The sequence below is a fragment of the Bos taurus genome, chromosome 3 (genome assembly GCF_002263795.3).
Source record: "Bos taurus isolate L1 Dominette 01449 registration number 42190680 breed Hereford chromosome 3, ARS-UCD2.0, whole genome shotgun sequence".
Classification (NCBI taxonomy): Eukaryota; Metazoa; Chordata; class Mammalia; order Artiodactyla; family Bovidae; genus Bos; species Bos taurus.
In genome coordinates, this window is record NC_037330.1 from 36,277,802 (window position 1) to 36,305,306 (window position 27,505).

At 38.2% G+C, this 27,505-nt stretch overlaps 1 protein-coding gene across 1 annotated transcript; it reads right to left on the reverse strand.

Annotated features, from left to right (window-relative positions):
* Positions 1-1,814: 1,814 nt before the first annotated feature.
* LOC112445980 (OX-2 membrane glycoprotein-like) lies at positions 1,815-25,601 on the reverse strand. Its single transcript, XM_059885060.1, is given in 6 exon segments — positions 1,815-1,935; positions 2,882-2,997; positions 9,937-10,140; positions 22,182-22,343; positions 24,439-25,303; positions 25,305-25,601. Coding segments are annotated over 2 exon segments (576 nt in total). The 5' UTR covers positions 25,502-25,601; the 3' UTR covers positions 1,815-1,935; positions 2,882-2,997; positions 9,937-10,140; positions 22,182-22,343; positions 24,439-24,924.
* Between the last annotated feature and the right edge of the window lie 1,904 nt (positions 25,602-27,505).

The following is a 27,505-nucleotide window of genomic DNA, read 5'->3' on the forward strand; positions in this document are numbered from 1 at the left end:
CACAAATATTACTGAATCTGGAATTTAAACATTTAAAAATCACCATAGCAGCAATAGGAAATACCTATTCAAAGACACATAGTATTGTGATGAATGATAAAAGGCGTGTCCACGTCATGGCACAACAGCCTGAGCTCTAACAAGACCAAAAACAATTCTTTCCCAAACTTAGTATGGTGTATCTTGTCCAGTGAAAACAAGTTAGGTTTCATTATTTACATGTATTGGTTAGTTGAATCTTCATTAAAATTTGGAACGTCTTGCTAAGCAGTGGATAAGCCAAGATTCTAAATTCAAGATTTTCTTTTCTCTTGGACCACAGCCCAGCTCACTGAAGTGGAGAGTTGCATTTATTACAATTCAACAGCACCTAAGGGACTTAGGGAAAGAATATGCATTGATTTACTGTGACTATTGGCTGCTATGATTTGGCAGAAACCAAGGGGCACAGAAAATTATGCCTTTTTTTAAACATCTATTCAAGCAAATGCTGGGGCAAGTAAACCAGTTCAGCTGTGTGAAATTTAGTGTTATGTTTTGTTTAGTTATTCGTTTTGCATTTTGATCTCTGAATGTATCGTTTCAACTATATGTTGGTGAGAATATACATGGTTGAACTTTCTATTGATCATATCCAATCATGTTTAAATATAAATGAGTATAAACAATCCTTGAATGAAATGTATTCAAACAATAAAGATAGGTATAACTGGTTCCCAAATGAGATATAGTCAAATATTACTGGTTCCTTGAGATTTAAGTAGTAGACATAATTCTTCAGTGGTCATGGTGTGGTGGTTTAGTCGCTAAGTCTTGTCTGACTCTCTGCAGCCCCATGGACTGTAGCCCTCCAAGTTCCTCTGTCCATGGGCTTTACCAGGCAAGAAAACTGGAGTGGGTTGCCATTTCCTTCTCCAGGGGATCTTCTCCACCCAGGAATCGAAGCAGGGTCTCCTGCATTGCAGGTGGATTCTTCACTGACTGAGCCACCAGGGAAGACCAGTGCTTCAGTAGAGTCTAAAGCAACTCAACGAAGTGTCTGTTTAGTAGAAGTACTGGCTATGAAATAAATATTGAAGAGATTACCATTTCTACTCATTTGGCTTTGAATTTTCTCCCAGAGTTAGCTTACACGTGGAATCCTGTCCTCCCTCCCACCTTGGAACAAACACTGAATAGTGAGTGTCCATTAGGCATCTCATCATTACATCTGAAGAGCAGTGAACACTGGTTTGGTCTCAAAAATTAAGCTTCATTCATTATCTTTTTGTTGTTGTTAGTTGCTTAATTTTTCCAAAATCTTGAGTTTATCTTTAAGAGAAAAAAAACTAAGAGAGATAAAAAACTATTCATTAACCCATGAATGTATATATTAAACATTATTAACTTATATTTTTTGCCATACATTCTGGAAGGCACAATAATTATTCTGGGTGTCAGATTATAAACAAAAAAAGTCATTAAACTTCAGTTACTCAAGTTGGGGAAGACAAATAATTATAGGCAATTATACTATGCTGTCGGAGAAGGCAATGGCACCCCACTCCAGTACTCTTGCCTGGAAAATCCCATGGACGGAGAAGTCTGGTAGGCTGCAGTCCATGGGGTCATGAAGAGTCGGACATGACTGATGCGACTTAGCTGCAGCAGCAGCAGCAGCAGCAGCAGCATACTATGCTGTATATGATAAATATACAGAATACACACTTGAGCCCATACATTATACCATGGAAGTCTGTAAGAGAGGGATACCCACTCTTTTCCTGGAGATTTATAGAAGAAGTTCTTGGAGAAGGTGATAATATGCTTTGTTGTTATTTTCTGTTTTATTTTTTAATCATAAAATATACATTGCTTAAAGGAAGTGGTCTTTATTTCTCCATTATTCTCAAAGTGTTAACACTGGGTGGCAAACTTCCCACCTCTTCATCATCACTATTGGAAGAAAACGTATACAAATTATATATAGAATTTGTCTGCTATGCATCATAATTTGATTTTTGACATTTTAGAAATCAGTCACTTGCAGCTGAGATAAAGGTGAGAATGGAGGGGAAAGCTCTAAAGGAAATCATAAGGGCTTAACCATTCAACTCGTTGGTTATACTATGACAGAGCAGGGAATAAGACCCTTCCACACAATTTCTTTTATTGGCAAGATCTTCCTTAAAGGCAAATCCTTAGGTATCTCTGCTTTCAACAAAGCAGTCCCTGAGGCACATTCTGTTAACATGTGCTTTGGGACTTCCCTGGTGACTCAGACAGTAAAGAATCTGCCTGCCATTTGGGAGACCTGGGTTTGATCCTTGGGTTCCATGGACAGAGGAGCCTGGCAGGCTACAGTCCATGGGGTCCCATAGAGTGGGACATGACCGAGCGGCCAACACTTTCACTTTCCTGATTGTGCTATTAGTTGTTGTTATGAAATGTTTTATATTCATCTATCTGTTTCATCATTTGATGAATATTTACTAAGAGCCACTGGGTCAGGCACTATTTTAGGTGCTCAGAATACATGGAGGAGTGTGCTAGTATATGTTTAATAATGGCTGGGGTGGAGAACGGGTTGAGGTGTATAAATTTTCTCTGTATAAATTCTCCCATGATGGCTGATTTCAAATTAGCCACAGGATGTCACTGAACAAAGAGTTGGGGAAAAAGTACAGAATTATCTCTTGTGAACTTCTGAGAGCTGACTTGAGTACACCACTGTACACATCGGTGAACAAAGTACATGGCAACTGTGCCATCATGGAGCTAATATTGTACATTACATGATTTAATCCTTGGGACACAGCCACTCTCTTCTGAAATATTAACTGCCACAAACTAGATAACAGGAAGCACAATCAGAGACATTAAGTAACTAGAATGAACTCACCCAGCTATGAAGGAGTTGGAGCCAAGACTCATTTCCAGAGTTTCTGATTGTGATAGCTATGCCAGTCACATTGTGTAACAAATTCCCCATGATAGCTCATTGCAGCATTTTGAAAACTTCAGGTTGTGATTCAGACAGCATTCAAAAAAGAAGAGATAGAATTTAAAAAAAATCAGAGTTCATAGTTCAGTATAAAAGATACATATTTTTTATGAAACTCGTGTTTCAACTATGAGCGCCCATGATCACAAATTGAAATCTACCTCATCCTCTTATTGTCATCAAAATAAATTTGAAAAACAGTTTTATTGACATAGGTCTCCTAGAATTGCCCTTTAATTGATGTGTGGTACAGGGGAAATGCCCAAAGGATGTAATTATTGGGCACCCTAGTGAGTTGGGTGTCATCTTATGGGACAACCTCAGAAACGCAAATGCCCACTTGAGGTCAAGGGGGTAGCTTTTGTTCTACCTCAAATCCATATTTAGGCCTTAATTATACCTCCAGTTACTGTCTGGACATCTCTCAGAAAAAAGCAGGGGAATGCTTTCAGTTACAGAAAATGAGTCAAAGCCTCTGAGGTAAGAACATTGTAAGCTTGAAAATTTATCTCTAACTTTTGTTGTTGATGCTATTGCAAATGCCTTTTTTTCCCCTCAGTGATTATTGGTAAAAATATTTAAATAAAATTGAGGCAGTAAGGAAAAGGAGAGGCTGTCAAGGCCAAATCCCCTGTACGGTGAGTTTTGAGAATGAAAGGAGAGATTGGACAATGATTCAGGAAAAGAGAAAACAAGAGCATGGCTGTGCTCTGCAGTCAACAGGGGTGAAGCAGAAGAGAGGCTCTGGCTGACCCTGACTCCACGTCATCTAGCCTTGATCCACTGTTGACTTGACTGTGAACTTCTTGTAACTTGACTTGACCAATTTGGATATAAAGTGAACACCCAATGAATCAGTTCTTGAGTCTATTCTGTTCATAAATCTATGAGGGACAGAAACTTGGTCTATTTTGCCTCCCACCATCTCTTCAACACCAAGTTAATAACAGCTGCCCTGTAAATGTTTACTGAATAATTATATGCCTGGTAACTATAAGGGAAAAAAAACCTTTGGAAACTTTGAATTTATGGTTTTCAATATATCTTTGGGCTGAGAATTTCTTAGTAATAATGGAATGCTGATTTCTTTGATCTTTTTCTGGTTTATTGTTTAATTGTGGTTCAGTTCAGTTCAGTTCAGTCATTCAGTCATGTCCAACTCTTTGCGACCCCATGAATCGCAGCACACCAGGCGTCCCTGTCCATCACCAACTCCCAGAGTTCACTCAGACTCACGTCCATCGAGTCAGTGATGCCATCCAGCCATCTCATCCTCTGTCGTCCCCTTCTCCTCCTGCCCCCAATCCCTCCCAGCATCAGAGTCTTTTCCAATGAGTCAACTCTTCGCATGAGGTGGCCAAAGTACTGGAGTTTCAGCTTTAGCATCATTCCTTCCAAAGAAATCCCAGGGCTGATCTTCAGAATGGACTGGTTGAATGTTTTAAAAATATAAAATTGATACAGATCTTATAATATCTTTCTATGACTGCTATAACAAGATATTACAAACTTAGTGGTTAAAAACAGCATAAATGCATTAAATTCCAGTTTCAGAGTTTAGAAGTGTAGATTTCACTAGGCCAAAATAAAAGATTCGGCGTAACTGAATTCCTTTCTAGAAACTGATGGAGCTTCTGTTTTCTTGTCTTTTCTAGATTCTAAAGGCTTCCCAACTGGCTCAGTGGTAAAGAATATGCCTGCCAATGCTGGAGCCCCAAGATATGTAGGTTCAATCCCTGGGTCCAGAAGATCTCCTGGAGGAGAAAATGGAAACCCACTCCAGTACTCTTGCCTGGTAAATCCCACGGACAGAAGAGCCTGGTGGGCTACAGTCCATGGGGTCACAGAGTCAGACACAACTGAACGACTGAGCACAAAGGTTACCTGAATTTCTTGGTTTGTTGGCCCCTTCCACCATCATGGGACTTCCCTGTAGCTCATACAGTAAAGAATCTGCCTGCAATGCAGGAGATCCAGGTTTGATCCCTGGGTCAAGAAGATGCCCTGGTGAAGGGAATGGCAACCCACTCCAGTATTCTTGCCTGGAGAATCCCATGGACAGTGGAGCCTGGTGGGCTACAGTCCATGGGGATGCAAAGAGCTGGACGCGACTAACATTACTATTACCCCATCATCAGAGCCAGCAGTGGCCAGTTAAATTCTTCTCACATCACATGATTGATGCTCACTTTTCTGTCTCCTTTGTTTAAGGACTCTTATTACAATTTCAGGGGGCCTTCTTGGATAATCCAGGATAATCTTCCTATCTCAGGTGAGCTGCTTAGTAACCTTAATTCTCTTGGCAACCTTAATTCCCTTTTGCCCTATCACCTAACATATTGACAGGCTCAGGAAATTAGGATGTAGGCATCTTCGTGGGGCTATGAGTCTACCTACCATAGACACCAAACACTAGATTGAAATCATTGTTCTATAGTTATCTGCGGTTAAACCCAGTAATAGCACCTTGTTTTTCTTTGACTTCTCCACTTATAGAGTTTGGGGGCCTTGAGTCACACAGAGTTGGGCTTCAGTCTCAATTCTGCCTCTTCTAGTTTTGTGACCTTGGGCAAGATAACTAGACTTTCTCAGTGTCATTCTGTATCTGTGAAATGGCAGCATGTATTACAGGGTTTTGTGAGGAACAAAGAAATATGGGTAGAGGAAATGTATATAATTTATAAACTTAAAATATTGATTTATTCTCACTGTTAGAAGATAATAGAAAGAATGGAAGAGGAGCTAAACCTCCTGGTTCTTCCTTCTCTTGCCTTGGTGATAATTAATAGCTACTCTTATCTGAAGTCATCTTAAAACTTTTGTTAGAGAACGAGATGGGGCTGCTCTGGAAGGGGAGGAAATGGAAGTGAGCATGTAAAAGGATGGTGAAGGAGGCTAGACTCTGAGCCTAGGAGAGCACAGGAATCGCTATACCTTAAAGGAGTTCTGTTTTTCATTTTCACTAGTACACCAGAGCCAGGCAGGAGCTCAAATGATGGAGGCTGCATGTGTGCCTAGGAGGTTAGGAGGCCTGACACAGATTTCCATGGTCACACTTGGCACAGAAGTAAAGCATTTACATACTCTGAAAGGGACAATGGAAATCTTGGCAAGGAGAGGTAGCAAAGTGATTGTCACAGACTTCAGGGTTGTTGAATTGTGGGAGGAGGGGAGGTGGGTTGAAATGTTTTGGAAAATATATGTATTTGCTATTTCTTCTTTTATAATGTCTCTTAATATATAAGAAATTTAAAATATAGGAGCCATAGTAGCCATACTAAATTAATTTTCAGTCTATGTGGCCTAATTTAATTCTTTTCACATATTATGCATGATGAATAAAAAGTAATAAAAATTTCTGATTCCTTTGTATAATTTTTGCTTCAATGTCCAATAAGGCTTCTTAAGAACCAAATGGCAATAGGTTTTAGATTTCCACTCTTCATGAAATTAGTAAACTAACATTTTTTTTCTATTTAAAATCTTCACTTTTATTACTGGCATTTGCTATTCTAGGGTACTATTTGCTATTTGTTACAATGTAAAAGCAACAATTCTGAAAGCTTCACTCAGTATGATGAAGAATGTATTTCAATGACTCAAAATACACTTACTCTATTTAATCAATGTGTATATGCATTTTGATATCATTTTAATTTTTTAAGTGTACATTACTTATCCAACCAATTGGAACTCTCTACCATGCATTTATTTATGAATGCTTTTAAAATTCCAAATGGCTCATAATGGCATATTTGAAACTACTAGAGTTAATGCTGTAAGTGAATGCTAATACTCATAACCCAAATGAAAAGCTGCTATTGCAGAACACTCAAGTCACTTTCTAGGGTGTAATATCACAGCAAATTTAAAAACATTTTTTCAAAATACCAAGAAAAAATGGACAATATGATGACAATCTCTTTGCAAACTTCAATTGTTAAAATTATTTTTGAACCATCCTGCTGGAAAAGATCAACTGAACTCACAAACATTTATTAGCATTACAATAAATAAACATTGATTATGGCAATAAAAATGCCATAAGAATTTTAAGAGCTAGAAAAAACAATCTTCTAAATAAGGAAAAAACAATATTCTAGATATATGCCTAGATTACTCTATAAAAGGGGAGAAGGTATAAATCTTTTCTATGGGTTCAAGAAACACAATCAAGGTTGATATGGTTCATGCGGTTTACCACAGAACAGTTTTTGAAGCATCATACTGTTCACTGGTTTTGTTCTATATAACAAATAATATTTCATTCATTAATATGTATGTTCTGTGAGGCATCTTATCCCATTTTTACTACAGTGGCCTGTTTTCTTGCTGGAATGTACTTTTCTAGTAATTCTTAAATATTAGCTTTAGAGAAATTTGTGCACAACTTTCACTCCATTTGAATTCTTTTTTTGGAGATAAAAAGTGTCAAGCACTGGCACTAAATCAGTGAATCACAAACCAGGGGGATTTTTGTCTCTCAGGGGAATTTGGCAATATCTGGAGGCAATGTTGGTTGTCAAAACTGGATTGGGGAGATACTAATGAGACCTAGTGGTAGAAACCAGAACTGTGGCTAAAAATCCTACAGTGTTTAGGATGGCCCCCCACAACAAGGAATTATGCAGCCAAGGATATGTGAATAGTGCCAAGACTGAGTAATCCTGTTCTAAATTTAAAAACAGCGACACAATTCATATATATATATGCAGTCAGTTTGCTACTAAAGTAACTGGTTGGCTAGTAAACATTATTTATAGAATATCCCCTTTGGCAAGGGAGGTGTTGAAAAATAAATGACCTCTTCCCTTGAAAGTTTTAATAAAATAGCTGGTCTAAATATATGTGTTTAGTCTCTCCAAAATTTTGTCTGTAAATGTAAGCGAAATATAAAAACACCAGAAATAAAAAGCATATTTTTATTCAACTTTGTGTATCAGTTCAGTCACTCCCAGTTGTCTCTGACTTTGCGACAACATGGACTGCAGCATGCCAGGCTTCTCTGTCCATCACCAACTCCTGGAGCTTACTCAAACTCATCTCCGTCGAGTTGGTGATGCCATCCAACCATCTTATCTTGTGTCGTCCCTTTCTCATCCTGCCTTCAGTCTTTCCCAGCATCAGGGTCTTTTCCAATGAGTCAGTTCTTCACATCAGGTGGCCAAAGGATTGGAGTTTCAGCTTCAGCGTCAGTCCTTCCAATGAATATTCAGGACTGATTTCCTTTAGGATTGACTGGTTGGATATCTTTGTAGTCCAAGGGACTCTTAAGACTCTTCTCCAACAGCGCAGTTCAAAAGCATCAATTCTTTGTCATCAGCTTTCTTTATGGTCCAACTCTCACATCCATACATGACTACTGGAAAAACCATAGCTTTGACTAGATGGATCTTTGTTGGCAAAGTAATGTCTCTGCTTTTTAGTATTGTCTCTAGTTTGGTCATAGCTTGTCTTCCAAGGAGCAAGTGTCACTTAATTTCAAGGCTGCAGTCACCATCTGCAGTGATTTTGGAGCCCAGGAAAATAGAGTCTGTTAATTTCCATTGTTTTCCCATATATTTGCCATGAAGTGATGGGACCAGATGCCATAATCTTCAGTTTTTGAATGTTGAGTTTTAAGCCAACTTTTTCACTCTCTTCTTTTACTTTCATCAAGATGCTTTTTAGTTCCTTTTCACTTTCTGCCATAACAGTTGTGTCATCTGCATATCTGAGATTATTGATATTTCTCCCGGCAATCTTGATTCCAGCTTGTGCTTCATCCAGCCTGGCATTTCACATGATGTACTCTGCATATAATTTAAATAAGTAAGGTGACAATATACAGCCTGGACGTATTCCCTTCCCAATTTTGAATCAGTCTGCTTTTTCATGTCCAGTTCTAACTGTTGCTTCTTGACCTGCATACAGATTTCTCTCAGGAGGCAGGTAAGGTGGTCTGGTATTCCCATCTCTTTAAGAATTTTCCACAGTTTGTTGTGATCCACACAATGAAAGGCTTTAGTGTAGTCAATGAAGCAGAAGTAGATGTTTTTCTGGCATTCTCTTGCTTTTTCTATGATCCAATGGATGTTGGTGATTCGATCTCTGTTTCCTCTACCGTTTCAAAATCCAATTGAACATCTGGAAGTTCTTGGTTCACATACTGTTGAAGCCTGGCTTAAAGAATTTTGAGGATTACTTTGCTAACGTGTGAGTTGAATGCAATTGGGCAGTAGTTTGAACATCTTTGGCATTGCCTTTCTTTGGGATTGGAATGAAAACTGACCTTTTCCAGTCCTGTGGCCACTGCTGAGTTTTCCAAATTTCCTAGCATACTGGAAGAACTTTTCCAGTCCTGTGGCCACTGCTGAGTTTTCCAAATTTCCTAGCATACTGGAAGAACTTTTCCAGTCCTGTGGCCACTGCTGAGTTTTCCAAATTTCCTAGCATACTGGATGATTCCTAAAAGCATCATCTTTCAGGATTTGAAATAGCTCACCTGGAATTTCATCACCTCCACTAGCTTTGTTGGTAGTGATACTTCCTAAGGCCCACTTGACTCACATTCCAGGATGTCTGGCTCTAGGTGAGTGATCACAGCATCATGGTTATCTGGATCTTGAAGATCTTTTTTGTACAATTCTTCTGTGTATTCTTGCCACCTCTTTAAGATAATTTCTACTTCTGTTAGGTCCATGCTGTTTCTGTCCTTTATTGAGCCCATCTTTGCATGAAATGTTCCCTTTTTTACTTCAGAGTGTGATAAAGAAAATATCTCCCCCTGGAGCACAATTTGGTCAGTCAGGTTTGCTTGCATCTCATTAGAAATGTTTGGGGTTTCCTAAGTTTGTGTCTCTTAGCTGTAGTGCAAGCCCACTGCATCTGCAGCATCTATCTAGACTTTGAAACAATGTCCCATGGATTTTCAGGGGGAAAAGAGGACTGGCATGAACATGAAGCTTACTCACCTTGCTGTGCTGTGAGCAATAAGGTCTTTTGTTTCTGATCCAGAAGTCTTCTGCCAGCATCCATGAAAATAGTATCCTAACTTGTGATCTTGCAAACAGGTTAAAACCACAAGCTCTTCATAGTCCTGGACAGGCTGGTAATGGAGATTTGGGAATTATCAGGACAGTGGCAGTGGCTGAGGTCTTCAGAGTGTATAAGATCTCCTGATACAAAGAAAAAGAAGGGATTCTTCAATCTGAAACACATAGCATTTTACCCTGTTTTTATATTATTTATTTTATTCTGCTTTCTTTCTTTTCTCTCTTCTTCCCTTCCTTCATTCCATTTGTATCTACCCACTTCCTGTTCCCTCTGTCTCTCTGGCTTTCATAATGGCATGCATGCTCAGTTGCTTCAGTTGTATCTGACTCTGCCACAGCATGGACTGTAGCCTGCCAGGCTCTTCTGTCTGTGGGGATTCTCCAGGCAAGAATGGTGGAGTGGGTTGCCATACCCTTCTCCAGGGGATCTTCCCAGCCCAGGGATCCACCAGTGTCTCTTACGTCTCCTGCATTGGTAGGCGGGTTCTTTACCACTAGCACCACCTGGGAAGCCCCTTCATAATGGCATGTAAGTCTAATAGGAATTGAAAGCAGACTGCATCTCTCTCCTCCATCATTGTAGTGAGAGATGCCATCCTTTTCCTCCAGCCCAAACAGTTTTCTCAGAGAAACAGTCTCTTCCAGAGCTCAGAACAAGCAACTCTGCAAGAATCTCATTGCCTGACCAGGTAAAAGATGAGGAAGAAAAGATAACCTGTTCTATTTAAGAAGGCACCAAGGAAGCTGATCATAGCTAAGCACTGCAAGGAGAATTCTAAGAAATCATTTTAGGAGAAGCATTTGTTTATGATTATTCCAGAGAAAACACCATTTAATAAATCATTTTATTTCCCTACATAGACATTGTAAGAGAACAAGAATACTTAATCTCTTTTAAGATGAAAAGTTAACATTTTAGTTTTTCCTCCTTTTCTTTGCTATCCTGGGACTGTTTCAGGTAAGCTTGTACTTCTATTTAAAATGGTAGACTCTTGAGAGTACCTTGGACTGCAAGGAGATCCAACCAGTCCATCCTAAAGGAGATCACTCCTGGGTGTTCATTGGAAGGACTGATGCTGAAGCTGAAACTCTAATACTTTGGCCACCTCATGCACAGAGTTGACTCATTGGAAAAGACACTGATGCTGGGAGGGATTGGGGGCAGGAGGAGAAGGGGACGACAGAGGATGAAATGGCTGGATGGCATCCCCAACTCGATGGACATGAGTTTGAGTGAACTCTGGGGTTTGGTGATGGACAGGGAGGCCTGGCGTGCTGTAATTCATGGGGTTGAAAAGAGTCGGATATGACTGAGCGACTGAACTGAACTGAACTGAAGGGCAGAATACGTGGGGCATGGGCCATAGAAGGAACTTCAGAGGTGAGAAACACATTTGTGGTTTTGGAGATGGGGTGGTCAGTACATGAGATGCTTAAGGTTTAGGAACTAATTACAGTAAAATTCTCAAGAAGTGAAAAGAGAAGAAAGAACTTGATGGGTAGACATAATGAAGAACCACTGAATAAGATGTCCAAGGACCTCCCAAGGACTGAGTCCTTGTCTGCCATCCACTCAGCTTTCAGTCAAACAAGAGCATCTCAGGTTTAGCACCCAGGGGCTACATTAGTTGAATCTCCTGAGCCTTAAAGAAAAATTTTATGACACACCCACCTTCACTCTGAATGCCCAGCAAGAGTAATGCTCATTCAGGACACAAAGCTGCATGTGGTCATGCCAACCTCTGTGCATAACCATTGCACACATATACAATGTCATAGCATTCCTGCAAGCTTACAGGAGAGGTCCTGAGCTGCAACTATTAGAGGCAGAATCACTCCAAGATTTCTCTTTTTGGAAAGAGGGATAGTTTTAAACATAGTTTAAAAGAGGGATGAGCACCTTCTCAGGACAAAAAGTGGCATGTGCACAGAAATGAATTTTTTTTAATGGTAGTTATTTTGCAAAAACGGTGACTAAGTCTGAACCAGTAGTGAAGTGGCATGTGCACAGAAATGAATTTTTTAAATGGTAGTTATTTTGCAAAAAATGGTGAATAAGTCTGAACCAGTAGTGATTCTATTGGTAGTAACTAGAAAATTATATCAGTCAATTAGAGGATAATTATATTGCATAGATGGGAAATTAGTGATTTAACTTCTGCAGTGCCAAGTTATAGCACTGTTCATCCCTCCCTGAGTGTAGATTTATGAAATAAATTTAGAATATTTCAAGGTATTGCTGCTAAATGCAGAATGTTATATGGTTAACAAACATTCTATTATCTGTGGAGTGACTCCCCAAACAAAACAAAACTGAAAACAAATCATTATAAAGGTAGAAATATGTAGTAGTTAAATAGTTTTAGAAGAAAAATACGTATTTTCCTCCATTCTTTTGGGGAAAAAAACCAAGCACGTAAAGTAAGCATTTTAATAAAAAAATATTATGGTGCCCTAAGCAAATGCTTTCTGCAAAATTATACATCCCCCTTTCTGTATATGTGTATCAAAATATGGATATTTAAATATCCAGATGCTATCTGTGAACACTGGAGAAACACTTGCATATTCAGCTCATGTTTCTCCTGAGCTTAGACGATACTTATACTATGGCCTATGCAGGCTTGCAATAAGAAAGCCTCTTGCAAAAATATGGACTCGCTGTTTTTGCAAATGCTTGTCTGGATAAAAGCTGTCAATAACTATTCATCAATATGTTTTACTGCCCACTTTTTTTTTTTTTCCAGCATATGCAGTTCCTGTAATGTGTTGTGATAATGCTGGTTTAAAATAGCTGTGATTCCAGTCAGTTCACATTAACAGTAAACAAACAGACGACTCACCAAAGGATAGATCTTCTTTTCCAATAACCCAAATATGCCACCTACTTTTATAAATATGAACACCTATAAAAAGTATCTTCTGTGACAGCTAGTTTTGTGTGTCATCTTGGCTAGGCCACAGAGGCCAGATATCTGATTAAACGTTATTCTGGATGTATTCTGTGAAGGTGCTCTTTGGACGAAGACAACATTTAAGTTGGTGGACTTTTAAAGTCAAATACCTTCCGTAAAGTGAACGGGCTTCATCCAATCACCTGCAACCCTTAACAGAACAAAGATTGACATCCCCCTTAGCAAGAAGGAATTCTGCCAGTGGATTAACTTTGCATTTGAACTGCAACTCTTGCCTGAATCTCCAACCCATCTGCTTACCGCATTAGATTTTGGACTTGCCAAGCCTCCACAATTGCTTAAGCCAACTCCTTAAAATGAATCCCTCCCTCTTTCTTTCTCTATAAATGATAAATAGATAGATGAGTTAGAGATAGATCTATAAGTACATATCTTGTTGGTTCTGTTTCTCTAGATATCTGTGACTGATATACCTTACAATTGCCTTAGAAAAGTCACTCTACCTATTAAAGAAAAAAATTTAACTGGGAGTTCTTAGAATGTTAAGGATAAATACAGGATTAAAAGTATCTTCTTGTTTGTTGACTAGTAGGTTAAAGAAGAGAGAAAGGAACAAGACAACTGTTATATGGCTGCTAACACCAAGTACTTATTTAGGTAACAACCCCATCCATAAATTGCTCATAAATTCCCTATATAATTAGTTTTATTGAATGTTTATAGGTGGCATATTCCCTATCTTTGAAAAGGGAATATCTGAAGTAAATAAAGCAACTTATTGTAAAGTAATATTAAGATATTTAATAAACCATGCACTATGTAACATACACATCAAACATGAAGTGAAGACATTTCCAGGAAAGATGTAGGAATAAGAAGAGACTTAGAGTCCAGGCCACTGAAATGTACCATAGTGAATAAAACAGGCAAGCAACTTGAGACTAGGGATTCGTTTCAAACTTATTACACAAACTATATGGAACATTTTTCAGAAACAGTATAAACTGAATAAAATTGAAAGTAGACATTATAGGTTGACATTAAAAAATTCTTCCAAAGGGAGTGATTCAGTGTTTTAGAAAGTTAGTGAAGTAAATCTGGAAAAATTCCAACAATATTTCCTATTTTGGAAACAAGTCTGATGGTAGGGATGATAAAGAGATCATGATACAGGAAATCTTTTCTGATCATGACAAAGATGATAAATCTTTTCATTACAAATTGAGTGTCACTGGATTTAGTGCTCAGCATGTATGCCCTGCAAAGAAAAATTCCTCCAAGTATTCAAGAAAGGCAAGAAGGTTGCCTGCAAAAGATTAAGAAGTGTTTGTTCTGACTTCTCCTTAGCAATAGTGGAAACCAGAAAAGCAATCTTTATGGATGGATTAACGTTAGTAAACAGTTGAAGGTTTGGTCGATAGCTTACAAAAGAGGTCTGATCTGGAGACAGAAATACCTGCTACTCATCTTCACCCGAAATGATTGCTAGCAAGGAGAATTATAGGCCAGTATTTCCAGATCATTCAAGTCAAAATTCCAGATTTTTAAGGAAATCTCCCAATAGGATCCCTGGGTCAGGAAGATCCCCTGGTGTAGGGAATGGCAACCGACTCCAATATTCTTGCCTGAACAATCCCATGGAGAGAGAGGAGCCTGGGAGGCTACAGTCCATAGGGTCAGAGTCTGACATGACTGAGAAACTGAGCACCTGATATGTAGATATTTGAATTTAAGGTTGTTAGGATTTAAAAAGAAAATATTTGGGTATTGACACATGAGCCAAACAAACACAGGAAACATTAATCTTAAGACTCAGGAGGAGGGGGAGGAGGGAGGAGAAAGGGGTGGGGTGGGGGGAGGGAGAGGAAGAAGAGGAGGAAAAGGACAAGGGAGGAGGAGGAGGAGAAAGGGGGTGGTGTGGAAGAGGAGGAGGAACCAGTCCTGTTGACCCTTTGACTTCAGATTGCCTGCTAAGTCGCTTCAGGGGTGTCCGACTTTTTTGTGACCTCATGAATTGTAGCCCATCAGGCTACTCTGTCCGTGGGATTTCCAGGCAAGAATACTGGAGTGGGTTGTCATTTCCTTCTCCAGGGTATCTTCCTGGCCCAGGGATCGAACCCATATGTCTTATGTCTCCTGCATCAGCAGGCAGGTTCTTTACCACTAGCGCCACCTGGGAAGGCCGGACTTGAGCTTATGTATGTTAGCTGTTCAGAAGTGTCTAACTCTTTGTGACCCCATGGACTGTAGCTTGCCAGTCTTCTCTGTCCTTGGGGTTCTCCAGGCAAGAATACTGGAGAAGGTTGCCATTTCCTTCTCTAGGGGATCTTCCGGACCTAGGGATTGAACCTGGGTCTCCTGCATTGCAAGCAGATTCTTTGTCATCTGAACCACCAGGGAAGCCCTGGACTTTAGCTTAGTGAGACTGATTTTGAACTTCTGACCTTCAGAACTGTAAGAAGATACATTTGTGTTGCTTTAACATGCTAAGTATTAGTATGTGGTAATTTGTTACAGCATCTGTAGAAAACCATTACAAGTCTCAGTGTCTGAAATTAAATTAGGTTTTTAATCCATACCCAAACTTGCTCCTCTACGTGCTATGCACTGTGCTTAGTCGCTCAGTTGTGTCTGGCTCTTTGCGACCCCATGGACTGTAGCCTGCCAGGCTCCTCTGTTCATGGGGATTCTCCAGGCAAGAATGCTAGAGTGGGTTACCATGCCTTCATCCACAGGATCTGGTACCATTATTTATCCAGTTGCTCAAATCAAAAACCAAGGAGTCACCATTGATTTCTCTTTATTTTTCACCTCTTCCTCCAATTAATTAACAATGCCTATTAATTTAAATATATCTCAAATCTGTATATTTTATCATGATCACCTTTGCTGAATCATCACCTTTCTTTTTTATAGAACCTAAATGACTTTGTAAAAATGACCTTTCAGGGAAAATTTCAAATATACACAAAATAAAGGAAATAGTATAATGAAACCTATATACTCATTATCCTGCTAAATCCCTTATCAGAATACTCCAATATTCTTTCTTCTTTTGCTTCTCCTTTCATTTTCCTGAGTATTAAAAAAAAAAAAAAAAATATATATATATATATATATATATATCATGTCATTTCACCCATATTCATTATGTCTCTCTGGTAAGAACTTTTCTTGGAAATAACCTCATTACCATTTTCATACCTAGGGAGTTAATAATAATTTCTTAATATTTTTGATACAGTTCTTATTTGAATTTCCCCATTGCCTCAAATGTGATTTTTGAAAATGGTTTGTTTGAATCAGATCCAGTTAAATACTTATATTGTGTTCAGTTGTTATGTATTTTAAGACTCTTATTTCATAACAATCCCAACCCCACCTCCATCCCATCATCAGTGCCTTACATACGACATTGATTTGTTGGAGAAATCAGGGGGTTGTTTTTCTGTAGACTTCTTAGATTCAGGATTTGTCTGACTGTTTCTTCACAGTGCTAACTTATTCCTTCATTCCCTTTATTTTCCATAAATCTAGAGGGCTAACTAGATTCAGATTCAACATTTTAGGCAAGCATGTTTCCTGTTGCTTTTATCATGTTTTAAGACACATAGCAACTGGTTTTCCCACTTTTAATGATTAGTACAACTGATAGTTCTGATCATGTCAGCCTCATTCCTTCAATATAAAATTCTGTTAACCACTCCCTCCTTGTTTTAGCAACTATAGATAATCATTGCAGAGATCTGTTATTTTATTGTGGGTTGGGAAATGGTGATTTTCTAATTTTATCATTTCTACTGCTTTATTTGCTGAAATTCTATAAATATTAAGAACTTTCTTCCACCAACTATCGATTATCCTGAAATGCAAGTTAGGAGGCTATTGTAATCAGCTTGGCCTGAGGTTTTAGTAGCATTAACTAAAGTGATGGCCCTGGGGATTAAAAATAAATGGTTTCAAAACACATTTTAGCAGTAAAACCCTCAGTATTTGCAATCAATTAGATGTGGTGAAGATGTAGTATGAGTTAAAACTGACCTCTAATTTTCTGGCTTGAATAACTAACTGGTGGGTAGAGATGCCATATACAGGAAAGCTTTGTGATAACCAGCCATGGGAGAAGACAAGATAACCAAGGAGATAATGTATAAATAGAAAGTAGAAGGATAGGGCCTCCATCTTGTTTATTATAATAACTTTTGAGATAAAAGGGGATCCCAAAACAAGAAATGAATTTTCTAAGATTTTAAAAATGGGAAAATACTTCAGCAAGTGGTCAGCCAGTTTTATATTTGAAATAAGCACATCTGAGGCAGCAACAGCAAATGTTATTACAGCTGCACATTCATCCTAGAAGTTAAGGGTCTGTCAGTATTTCCATTATAAACTCCAATTTTCAGGGGTTTATAACTTGGCTATTTTAAAATCATAAATAGGCTGAAACTTACAGGTAATAAAACACTTTAAAAAATAGATTTAATGCATTTTTGTCAAGATCTAGTTAAAATATTGCCTAATTTTTCTCAGATAAAGTGACCTACAGTTAATATATTGTGAGACAAATGTTTAATTAGAAACACTTATTTTAAGGTTTCTGGAAATAATTACACTTTATAATAATATCACATTTCATATGGATAGATTAGATGTGGATGGACCACAAACATTATACTGAAGCAGTTTTAACACATTAGAGCCAAACTTGGCATATGCATTGCAGTTTTGGATGAATTTCTTCCCAATAAAACGTGCTATAAATTGGTTAAGATTTTCTGAGGAACAATAATATGTTCAATTTTATTTTATACATAGATATTTTATTATTTTGCAAAATAGAACTTAGTCTCAAAGTTATTGTTTAATTAATAATATTCCATCTTCTTTTGGGGATACAGTATTTTGATTTCCTTTTAGTAATAGAATTTTCTAACATATGGGATGCCAAGTTGATCTAAGGCCTTTGTAAAATCAGTTCACCAGGAACTCTGTCTTAAAGTACAAAAACACTCTTCCCTTATGAAGAACGAGAAGAAACAGAGTGTTATAGAATAAAAACAATCCAATACTATACCTAGGTAAGGTGCAGCATGCAAAGAGTTGGATATGACCGAGTAACCGAGCATGAGTACAATCTTAAAGATGTGAAAACACAAGTATTTGAGGTCATATTTATAAAGATATTAATTTGACATTTGTTCATTAATTCATTTCTTGAGTGCATAAGGGAGAAAAGAATTCTGTCTATAAAATGTAGTTTTTATCTGGAGAAAGTCAATATAGCAGTCAAGAAATCAATAAAATAATTTCAGGTAGTAATAGTGGTATTTGGAAGATAAAACGTGGTGGCGTGACAAGTAAATTAAGAGTTGTATTAGATAGCATGATGTTATTCTTATAAAGTTCAAAAACAGGCATACATAAAAGTCGGAATGGAAAATACTCTAGGGGGTGAAACTATGGGTAATATATTATTTTTCTCTTATGATTCCTGCAGTTGGAAATTTGCCATAGTCAGCCTGCATTGCTTTCTTAATGTAAAAAAATACTGTAAAAATACTTAATGTAAAAAAATAATGTAAAATAGATGAACTTTTTTTTTTCCAAAATGGTTAGTAAAATCCTGTCAAAATGTCTTGGTATGTGGCCTCACTCTGTGGTAGCTGACTCTTACTGTAGTCTATCATAAAGCATGTCTTCAGTGAGCTTTAACCACTCAGAGCACTAATTGAGAAGATCCTGCTTGCTTTCTTCATCAAACGAAGAAATGCAGTCTCCTGTTAATGCAATGGCCTAGATCAGGGATGATCTCACAGCATAGACTCAACAGCACTGATGATGACAGTAAATGAAGAGCTTGTAGCTCCTTCAGTGGGCTTCTGGCAGTTTTGTAGGATCTTGTCCACTCAGGTCTGGTCAGGGAGGAGAAGACTGGAAGACACTCCTCAAACAGTAGTTGGGGAGAAATCTGACTAAACTGGTCATCAAAATACAGTTTTGAAGAAAAAAACAAAAGTTGTTATCATCTTTAACAAATTAAACCTTGGTTTTGTTTTTATCCTTTGTCATAAACTTCAGTCTCTCTCTTTTGTTCACAGAAACTCTAAAAAAACAAGCCAATCATTTTGAAAATCCCATCAACATATTTATTTGTCTAATGCCTTGCAAAATTTTATTTCTAGGGACTCCAGTCAACTCCTCTTTGACAACTTTTATTCTGTGAGGTCATGGGAAATTGGCAGACCTAGGAGAAGGCCCAAGGCTATAAACTGACTATGAATTATTATAACAGTGGCAAGCTCAATTATTTTCACTGTCTACCAGTGATATTACTGGTATCTCAGGTATTACTGAAGTTTCCATGTAGAGAGTAGAAAGCCATTTATGTATCATAATTGAAGATAACTCTCTAAGGAGCACTTGTTTCTCATGCCATTGTCCCTGCCTAGAATGACTACTCTGCCATTTTTTGGTAAGTTCCATTTGGTTTACAAGGCCCATTTACTCAACAAATATTTATTGAATACCTGCTTTGTGCCAGAAAATGTTTTAGGCAGTGGATAGACAGTGATGAACAGGAGAGACAAGATTACATTGTTCACGAATCTCATGTTGTGAGAAAGACAATACACAAGTAAACAACTGAATTTCAGTAACAAGGGGAAGTGTTACCTACGGTAGAGAAGAGGACTCTTAACCTCACAGTGGCCAAGGAAAGCCTCTTAAGAGGTTACATTTGTGCAGAGAACTGAGAGAGAGAGTGGAACATGCAATTTAATGAAAGAACGTTCTGGGTAGAAGGTCCCTCAGGAAGGATCTTGACGTAATTGTGAATCTGCAAGATCGACATTCCTCTGATTCTATGCCTGTTTTCAGTGAGAAGCTCTGATTTTCCCATCGTGCAGTGACCATACTCTTATAACAGCAATTGTCTGTGTGTTTCATTTGTTATTGAAAGTAGATTGCATTGTCATACTAGTTGTCTTTAGGAAGTTGAGATGCTTGCTCTCCACTTCAGACTCAGCTCCTCAGACCAGGGACCTTTTCCTATGCTCCTTGATATACCCCAATCAAAAATGGTACTCTCATACAATGAGCATTCAATAAACACTCACTGGTGATCATGATCTGATATGATGACTTAGCTGTTGTCATGTTTTCAAGGAGCATATAAACTTGAGTAAAGATAAAGTTGTACAGAGGGTAGTGAGAGGTTCTGGTTATTAAACAAAATATGTCCAATAAACATATACTGGTTCTGAAAAAAAATAAGCATAATGTAAGAACATGCTTACATATGGTAAAATTATATATGTAATTAATATATATAGGCTCCCCCATCCCTGGGATTCTCCAGGCAAGAACACTGGAGTGGGTTGCCATTTTCTTCTCCAATGCATGAAAGTGAAGTCAGTTGTGTCCGACTCTTAGCGACCCCATGGACTGCAGCCCACCAGGCTCCTCCATCCATGGGGTTTTCCAGACAAGAGTACTGGAGTAGGGTGCCACTGCCTTCTCCAATATACATACATAGTATATATAAAATAGTTCACTTAGGTTATGCCTGCTATATCCAAGTGGAGATGACAATTGGGCAGCTGTATATATGAGTACAAACTCAGTAAAGATGTCAGGGGATAACAATATAAATTCAGGAGTCATCAGCATAGATGGCACACTATTTAAAGTAATGGGACTGGATGAGATTAACTAGGCAGAGAATAGAAAGAAGGGTAAGTATAATTTATAGTAGCAAAGAATTGCAAACAACTATTGCTTATCAATAGAGAATTCAATAGGTTGAATAAATTATAAATTATGTATACCATATATTTTCGTATTACTCTTAATAAGTTATTTACACATGTATTGACTTCAAGAAATATTTAAGATATATATTTTAACCTAAATATAATTTTCAGAGTAATATGAATAATATGTCTACATATTTGTAAAAAACTACATAAATATATATACATGAGTCTATGTAATAGAAGGATACATTCTAAACTGTGGGGAATGGGATATCAACTTTGTCCTTCTTCATGCAGTTTTAAAAGATCTGATGATAAATATAGACATAAGGCAAATATGTAACTATTTATTTAGAATGTAAAGGAATCTTAGAAAATATATTTATGACAGTATCAATATCCTATCAACAATCCATTTATTCTACTTATGTCATTTTGTATCTTTCCCTTTCTTTTTGTACATCTGCTCCTGTAGAACCTTGACTCAATCTGCTGCACTGGCAACCCTTAGCTGGGGAACTGCCCTTAGGCTGTGGATACCGTTATGCCCACCCACATGCGAGTTGGGAGATGCCTAAGAATTTATGTCTCTCTAGGGGCAGTCATTTCCTAAAGGAAATCAACCTTGAATATTCATGGGAGGACTGCTGCTGAAGCTCCAATATTTTGGCCACCTGATGCCAAGAGCTGACTCAACGGAAAAGACACTGATGCTGGGAAAGACTGAGGGCAGGAGGAGAAGGGGCTGGCAGAGGATGAGATAGATGGTAGGATGGTATCAGAAACTCAATGGACATGAGTTTGAGCAAACTCTGGGAAATAGTGAAGGAGAGGGAAGCCTGGCATGCTGTAGTCTGTGGGGTGAAAAAGAGTCAGACACAACTTAGCAACTGAACAACAGAGGCAATCATTAGCCAATGTCTGATGGGTGAGAAGATTTGAATGGTGCAGAGTTGCTCTGGAGGCAGCATAGATCACACATGTCCCTATACAGTGAGCAGTATGTGTGATCTTTCCTGGAGGCTAAGACAGTAAAGAATTTGCCTGCCATGCAGGAGACCTGGGTTCAATCTCTGGGTCAGAAAGATACCCTGGGGAAGGGAATGGCAACCCACTCCAGTATTCTTACTTGGAGAATTCCATGGACAGAGGAGCCTGGTGGGCTACAGTCCACGGGCTCCCGAAGAGTCAGACAGGACTGAGCAACAAATACTTTCACTTTCATATGTGTGATTCATGCTGTCTCCAGAGCATTTCTGCAGGATTGGAACAAAGTTCTTACTCTTGGGACTTGGCTTAATATCACAGTCTAGCCAGATCTCTTCCCTTCCTAGTCCTGCTGCCCTTCTAGAATTTTCTGGGAATACTTTCTAGCATTTTCTGGGAATACTTCCTGATAAACATGTTTACATACATCCTTGACTCAAAGTGTGCTTTTGGAGACCCCAGCCTAAGACAACAATCAGTCTATATCTTAAGTGCCTACTGAAGTTACCTTCACTCGAGGACTCAGGCATTGTGGACAGGCTGTGTGTGTAGTAGTATAGGTGGTACTCAGAGCTTAGGTGATGAGTCCCACGCTTGGCCAGTAGTTTCCATATGGCCTTGGGCAATTCATCCAACTCTAGGCCTTTGTTTTCTGATCTGTAAGATGGGACTGATAATAGAAGCACTTAACAGAACTATTTCAAGGAGTAAATAAAATAATGTACTTAAAGTGCATCTAGCACATGTTAGGCACTCAAAAATGATTTAAAAATTAATAAAGAATCTTTATGTAAGTATCATGACTGTTTATCTCTATGTATGCTGTGGCAAGTCTGACAAAAGAAGGAGTTTCTTTTACATGAAAATTAATGATACGAAGTTTTCCTCAGGATGAAAGCCACTCTTTACAGAACATTATTTTATTATGTATAACTCATGTGAAATAAACAAAGTCAATACATCATTGATTTTAATGGGACTTTGCACAGCATGATTAATATGCAATTATTTCATAAAAGCATTCTACATGCTGAGAAGTAGTAGCTGGTGTATTAGAATATCATTTGGCATAAAGTTTTCAGCATATGCTATTTTTACTATATGTCCCTATGAATACATTGTCATCTGGTATAAAATAAATCAGATAATGAATCAAAAAATGAAAAACTATATCTCCCTAACAACCATATCACATATTTTAGCACTGAATAATATATCATTTTAATGTCTTAAATAACATCACTCTTATGGGAGTAGTGCAATGACCATATCTTTTAATGATCTAGTTTTACTTTAAGAATCTTGTCTTATTGCTTAGAATAACTCAACAGTTCTATCTTCCATATACACAGAACACCATTCTGAGGCCTATTTTTTCTTGGACCCAATACCATGGAATTAATTTATTGTGAACCTATTTTATAATAATGTCTGGACTCTATAAAATTCCCCTGGTTGGGATTAAAGCAAAGTTAGCTAATATTGAATTCTATTTATTACAAACTGAACATTCCTGGTATTTTCCAATTTCATTTCATACTAAAATCCCCTTGTAATTACTGTCATTCTCTCTATGTTTTCTCTTAATTATTCTGACTAAATTCTCAATTATTCAGGGACCATGTATTTAATCTGTGGATTTTCCAAATCCTCTCTTTTTAATTCTGTCTTTTACTGTACATATCTAACCATTTAAATATTTCCTATTTTTATAATTCATCAGGTGATAAATAATGGTAGAATGAGTTCACATTAAAATAAGGAGCTTGTTATTTTAGGAAAATTTCTGGTGAAGGTCTGGCTTCAATGAATGCATACAGTGAATTTTTTTTTTTTTTTTTACATTTGGGATTCTTAATTCTTTCTTTAGCATCACAGTTAATCTAAAATATTTAAAATAAAAATTCTATACTTTGTTCTTAAATATAATAGTTTTACCAGCAGCAAAGCTCCAAGTGTTTTTTTTTTTTTTTAGTTAGACACTTTTAATTATTTAGTATATTAATACAAATATATGAAATAATACATAATTAAATAACATACAAAAAGTTTACTAAATATATATATATTCAATATAACAATAAAGACAACTTAAGTTTTAGTTCCTAAGTCACTGGATACAGACAAGAAAGCAAAAGATACTGAAAAAGTCACCAGCTTGGTCCAATGATGATTTAGAGTTCAAAACTGTTCCACTAGTTAGAACAATGTGTTTATGACAAAGGAATTTGTACAGCCATACATGCTTCCTCTGCTATTGTGATAAGTTACTTTATAAGAAAAAAAGTTGGGGGAGGCAAAGCATTTGAATTAACTGACTGCTATTCATAAAACTTTCTAAACACCTCTTTTCATAATATATTTCATTACACTAGGTTGAATTTAGAATGATTAAAATAGGGCTGGGTCATATTATGAGACAAATGGATGAGAAATGCATGCTTTTTAAAAAATGCAAGCTGCTGTCTAAGACTAACAATATTTTAGTCTGCTATAAAAACAGATAAGCCAAGTTAAGGTTGCCAATGTTACTTCACAATAAATTGAGTTCCACTTCCATTGTGGTAAATATCACAGAAGTACGTGAAGAAGAGCAGTGAAACTGAGACTTCTAGAAAGACCAGTTAATAGCAAAAACAATAAGCAGGCAGTAGACAAGATACCCAGTGATGAGGAAATAGACTTATGGACCAAAGAAGGGAAGAAGAGATGGCATGTCCACAGAAAGGCAAAAGGCAGTCTCAGAAAAGTTCTTTGGTCCCTACCTTCCTGTATTCTTCTTTCATTTCTTTTCTCTTTATCCTTTTTTTTTTTTCCCCTGGAATTGCATCTGTTTTTAGAGCAGAATGGAAAATTATTTGGTCCAACTTCTTAACTTTCTGGATGCGAATGTGAAAGTTCATTGAGATATGATTAACACAGAGTTACCACCAGTTGGAGTCAAAGTCAACCTCCGAGCGGTGGCTCCTGGCTCCAAGTCCAGTATCCTTTCAACAGCACAACACTGCATCGTTTTACAAAACCAAGTCCTACAACAGACCTGAGAGGTAAAATGACTTCCTCTGGGAACTCACAGAAGCACTGGGTGGCCTACATGGCAGTGGAAAGTCTTGAAATTCTTAGGCCTTTGACTCCCATTTTTTTTTTTGCTCTTTTAGGTTCCTTGGAGAATGATCCTCTTTCTTCTGCTTGCCTCCTGAGTCAGATTCAAGTAGACCAGGAAATAACTGTCAGGGTTCTGTGTGACTCCTCTAGGGCTCTCGATCTTGGTTCCGATGACGTTTCCAGTAGAGTAGAATTAAGACCAGAAGAATTACCAAGGAGACGATGCTTAACAACAGTGGAACTGAAAACCAAAAGCCTTTGTTCACAGTTTCCCTGTAGTCGGTCACAGTCCCCAGGTGTAGCACCTGGCAGATCACATCCTTCCCCACCTGTGTCTTGGGGTCTTTGATCTGGAGGATGCTGGTGACAGATGTTGTTCCATTGGGGTGTGACACGATCTCGGTACTGTTCTCAATCCCTGACCCAAAGACCTTCCAGGAGATCATAGGGGCTGGGCGAGCATTGGCAGAGCAAGTGATATTTAGGTGATCTTCAGATAGTTTATAGTGAAGGAATACTGTGGGCAAAGAGAGTGAGGCAGGCTATTCCTGAGATCTTTCCAGAACCAAAGGTATTAAAGAGGCACTTGTAACACGCCTCATCTTCCAAGGTGGTATTCCAGAAGGTAATGGTTGAGTTCATGAGTCCCAGCTGGGTGATGTTTATCTTGTCCTTGTAGGCAGGCTGGACTACAACCCCATGGTTCTTGCTGCAGGTGATCATGTTTTCTGGGCTTACAGCCTTGATTTTTTGCCATGTCACAATCAAAACTTCCTGGGGATTTTTCAGAGAGCATCTTAAAGAAGCAGGTGTGTTCAGCAGCCCTCTTACATCCTGGGTCACCACAGACACTGCATCCTCGCTCCTGGCCGCGCAGGTTATTTGGTTGCTGCTGAGAAGCCTGGAGGGATCTCACACCCGACCAGGCAGAGCCCCTCCAGTTCCGCGGAGCAAAGACGACTTCTTCCCCACGGATTCACAGCATAATTCCTCCTGCTCCCTTTTTTATTTTTAAAAAGGTCTAATATCAGCTCTTTTTAGACCTTTTTAAAAAAAACACTTGGAGCTTTGCTGCTGGTAAAACTATTATATTTAAGAACAAATATTTTTGTTCTTAAAAAAAATTTTTTTTAAAGGTCTAATATCAGCCCACCATGAGAAACGCTGAGCTGGAAGAAGCACAAGCTGGAATCAAGATTGCTGGGAGAAATATCAATAACTTCAGATATGCAGATGACACCACCTTTATGGCAGAAAGTGAAGAGGAACTAAAAAGCCTCTTGAAGAAAGTGAAAGAAGAGAGTGAAAAAGTTGGCTTAAATCTCAACATTCAGAAAACGAAGATCATGGCATCTGGTTCCATCACTTTGTGGGAAATAGATGGGGAAACAGTGGAAACAGTGTCAGATGTTATTTTTTCGGGCTCCAAAATCACTGCAGATGGTGACTGCAGCCATGAAATTAAAAGACACTTACTCCTTGGAAGAAAAGTTATGACCAACCGAGATAGCATATTCAAAAGCAGAGACATTACTTTGCCAACAAAGGTCCATCTAGTCAAGGCTATGATTTTTTCAGTAGTCATGTATGGATATGAGAGTTGGACTGTGAAGAAAGCTGAGTATTGAAGAATTGGTGCTTTTGAACTGTGGTGTTGGAGAAGACTCTTGAGAGTCCCTTGGACTGCAAGGAGATCCAACCAGTCCATTCTAAAGGAGATCAGTCCTGGGTGTTCTTTGGAAGGAATGATGCTAAAGCTGAAACTCCAGTACTTTGGCTACCTCATGCAAAGAGCTGACTCATTGGAAAAGACTCTGATGCTGGGAGGGATTGGGGGCAGGAGGAGAAGGGGACGACAGAGGATGAGATGGCTGGATGGCATCATCGACTCCATGGACATGAGTTCCGGTGAACTCTGGGAGTTGGTGATGGACAGGGAGGCCTGGCGTGCTGCAATTCATGGGTTCGCAAAGAGCTGGACACGACTGAGCGACTGAACTGAACTGAACTGAATATCAGCCCACCCCATACCGCCCATTACTAAGATGCACATCACTTGAGATAATGGAGGTTGGAAGGGTTTGTTCATAAATTTGAGAAGAGTCTTTGAATAGGATTAGAATCTAAGCTGAAAAGAGTGATTAGGGACAAGTATCAAAACAAGCAATAATTTGTAACAGATCAAAATAATGTTGGTTATGTTCTGAGCCCATGACTTCAGAAATGCTTAAGGATACTGTAATGCAGGCAAAGTGTATATGTGAGGAGCCTAACCTTTACTTATGCACTTCTTTCACTAACTTTCAGGTCTCTTTGACCCCAAGATGATATGTATGTTGACCTTTGGCTCAGGAAAAACACCTGTTGTTCTCAAATCCCACTATCTAATCACCTTCTGAATACTCAGTTATTTTCCTTCCACTCTACACAGGCCAGAATTTTCTATTTCCCCTTGTGATTGATCTTTCCTGGTGACCAAAATAATAAAATAAATAGATTCGTGCTAAAGGGTGGTTATAGTCACTCGTAAGCCCCCCACTCTGTTCCATTTTCCTTTAAGAAAACTGCATTGAAAATATCTGTAAATCCAATGGAATTTTGAAGTACTTTATAATTTCTGGAAACTGAACAAAGGATCAAATGTTATGCTACAGTACATGTTTCTATAAAATAATGAACTTGAATGAGATTGGTAGGTAGAAGAACAATGTCAAAATATAATGTGGA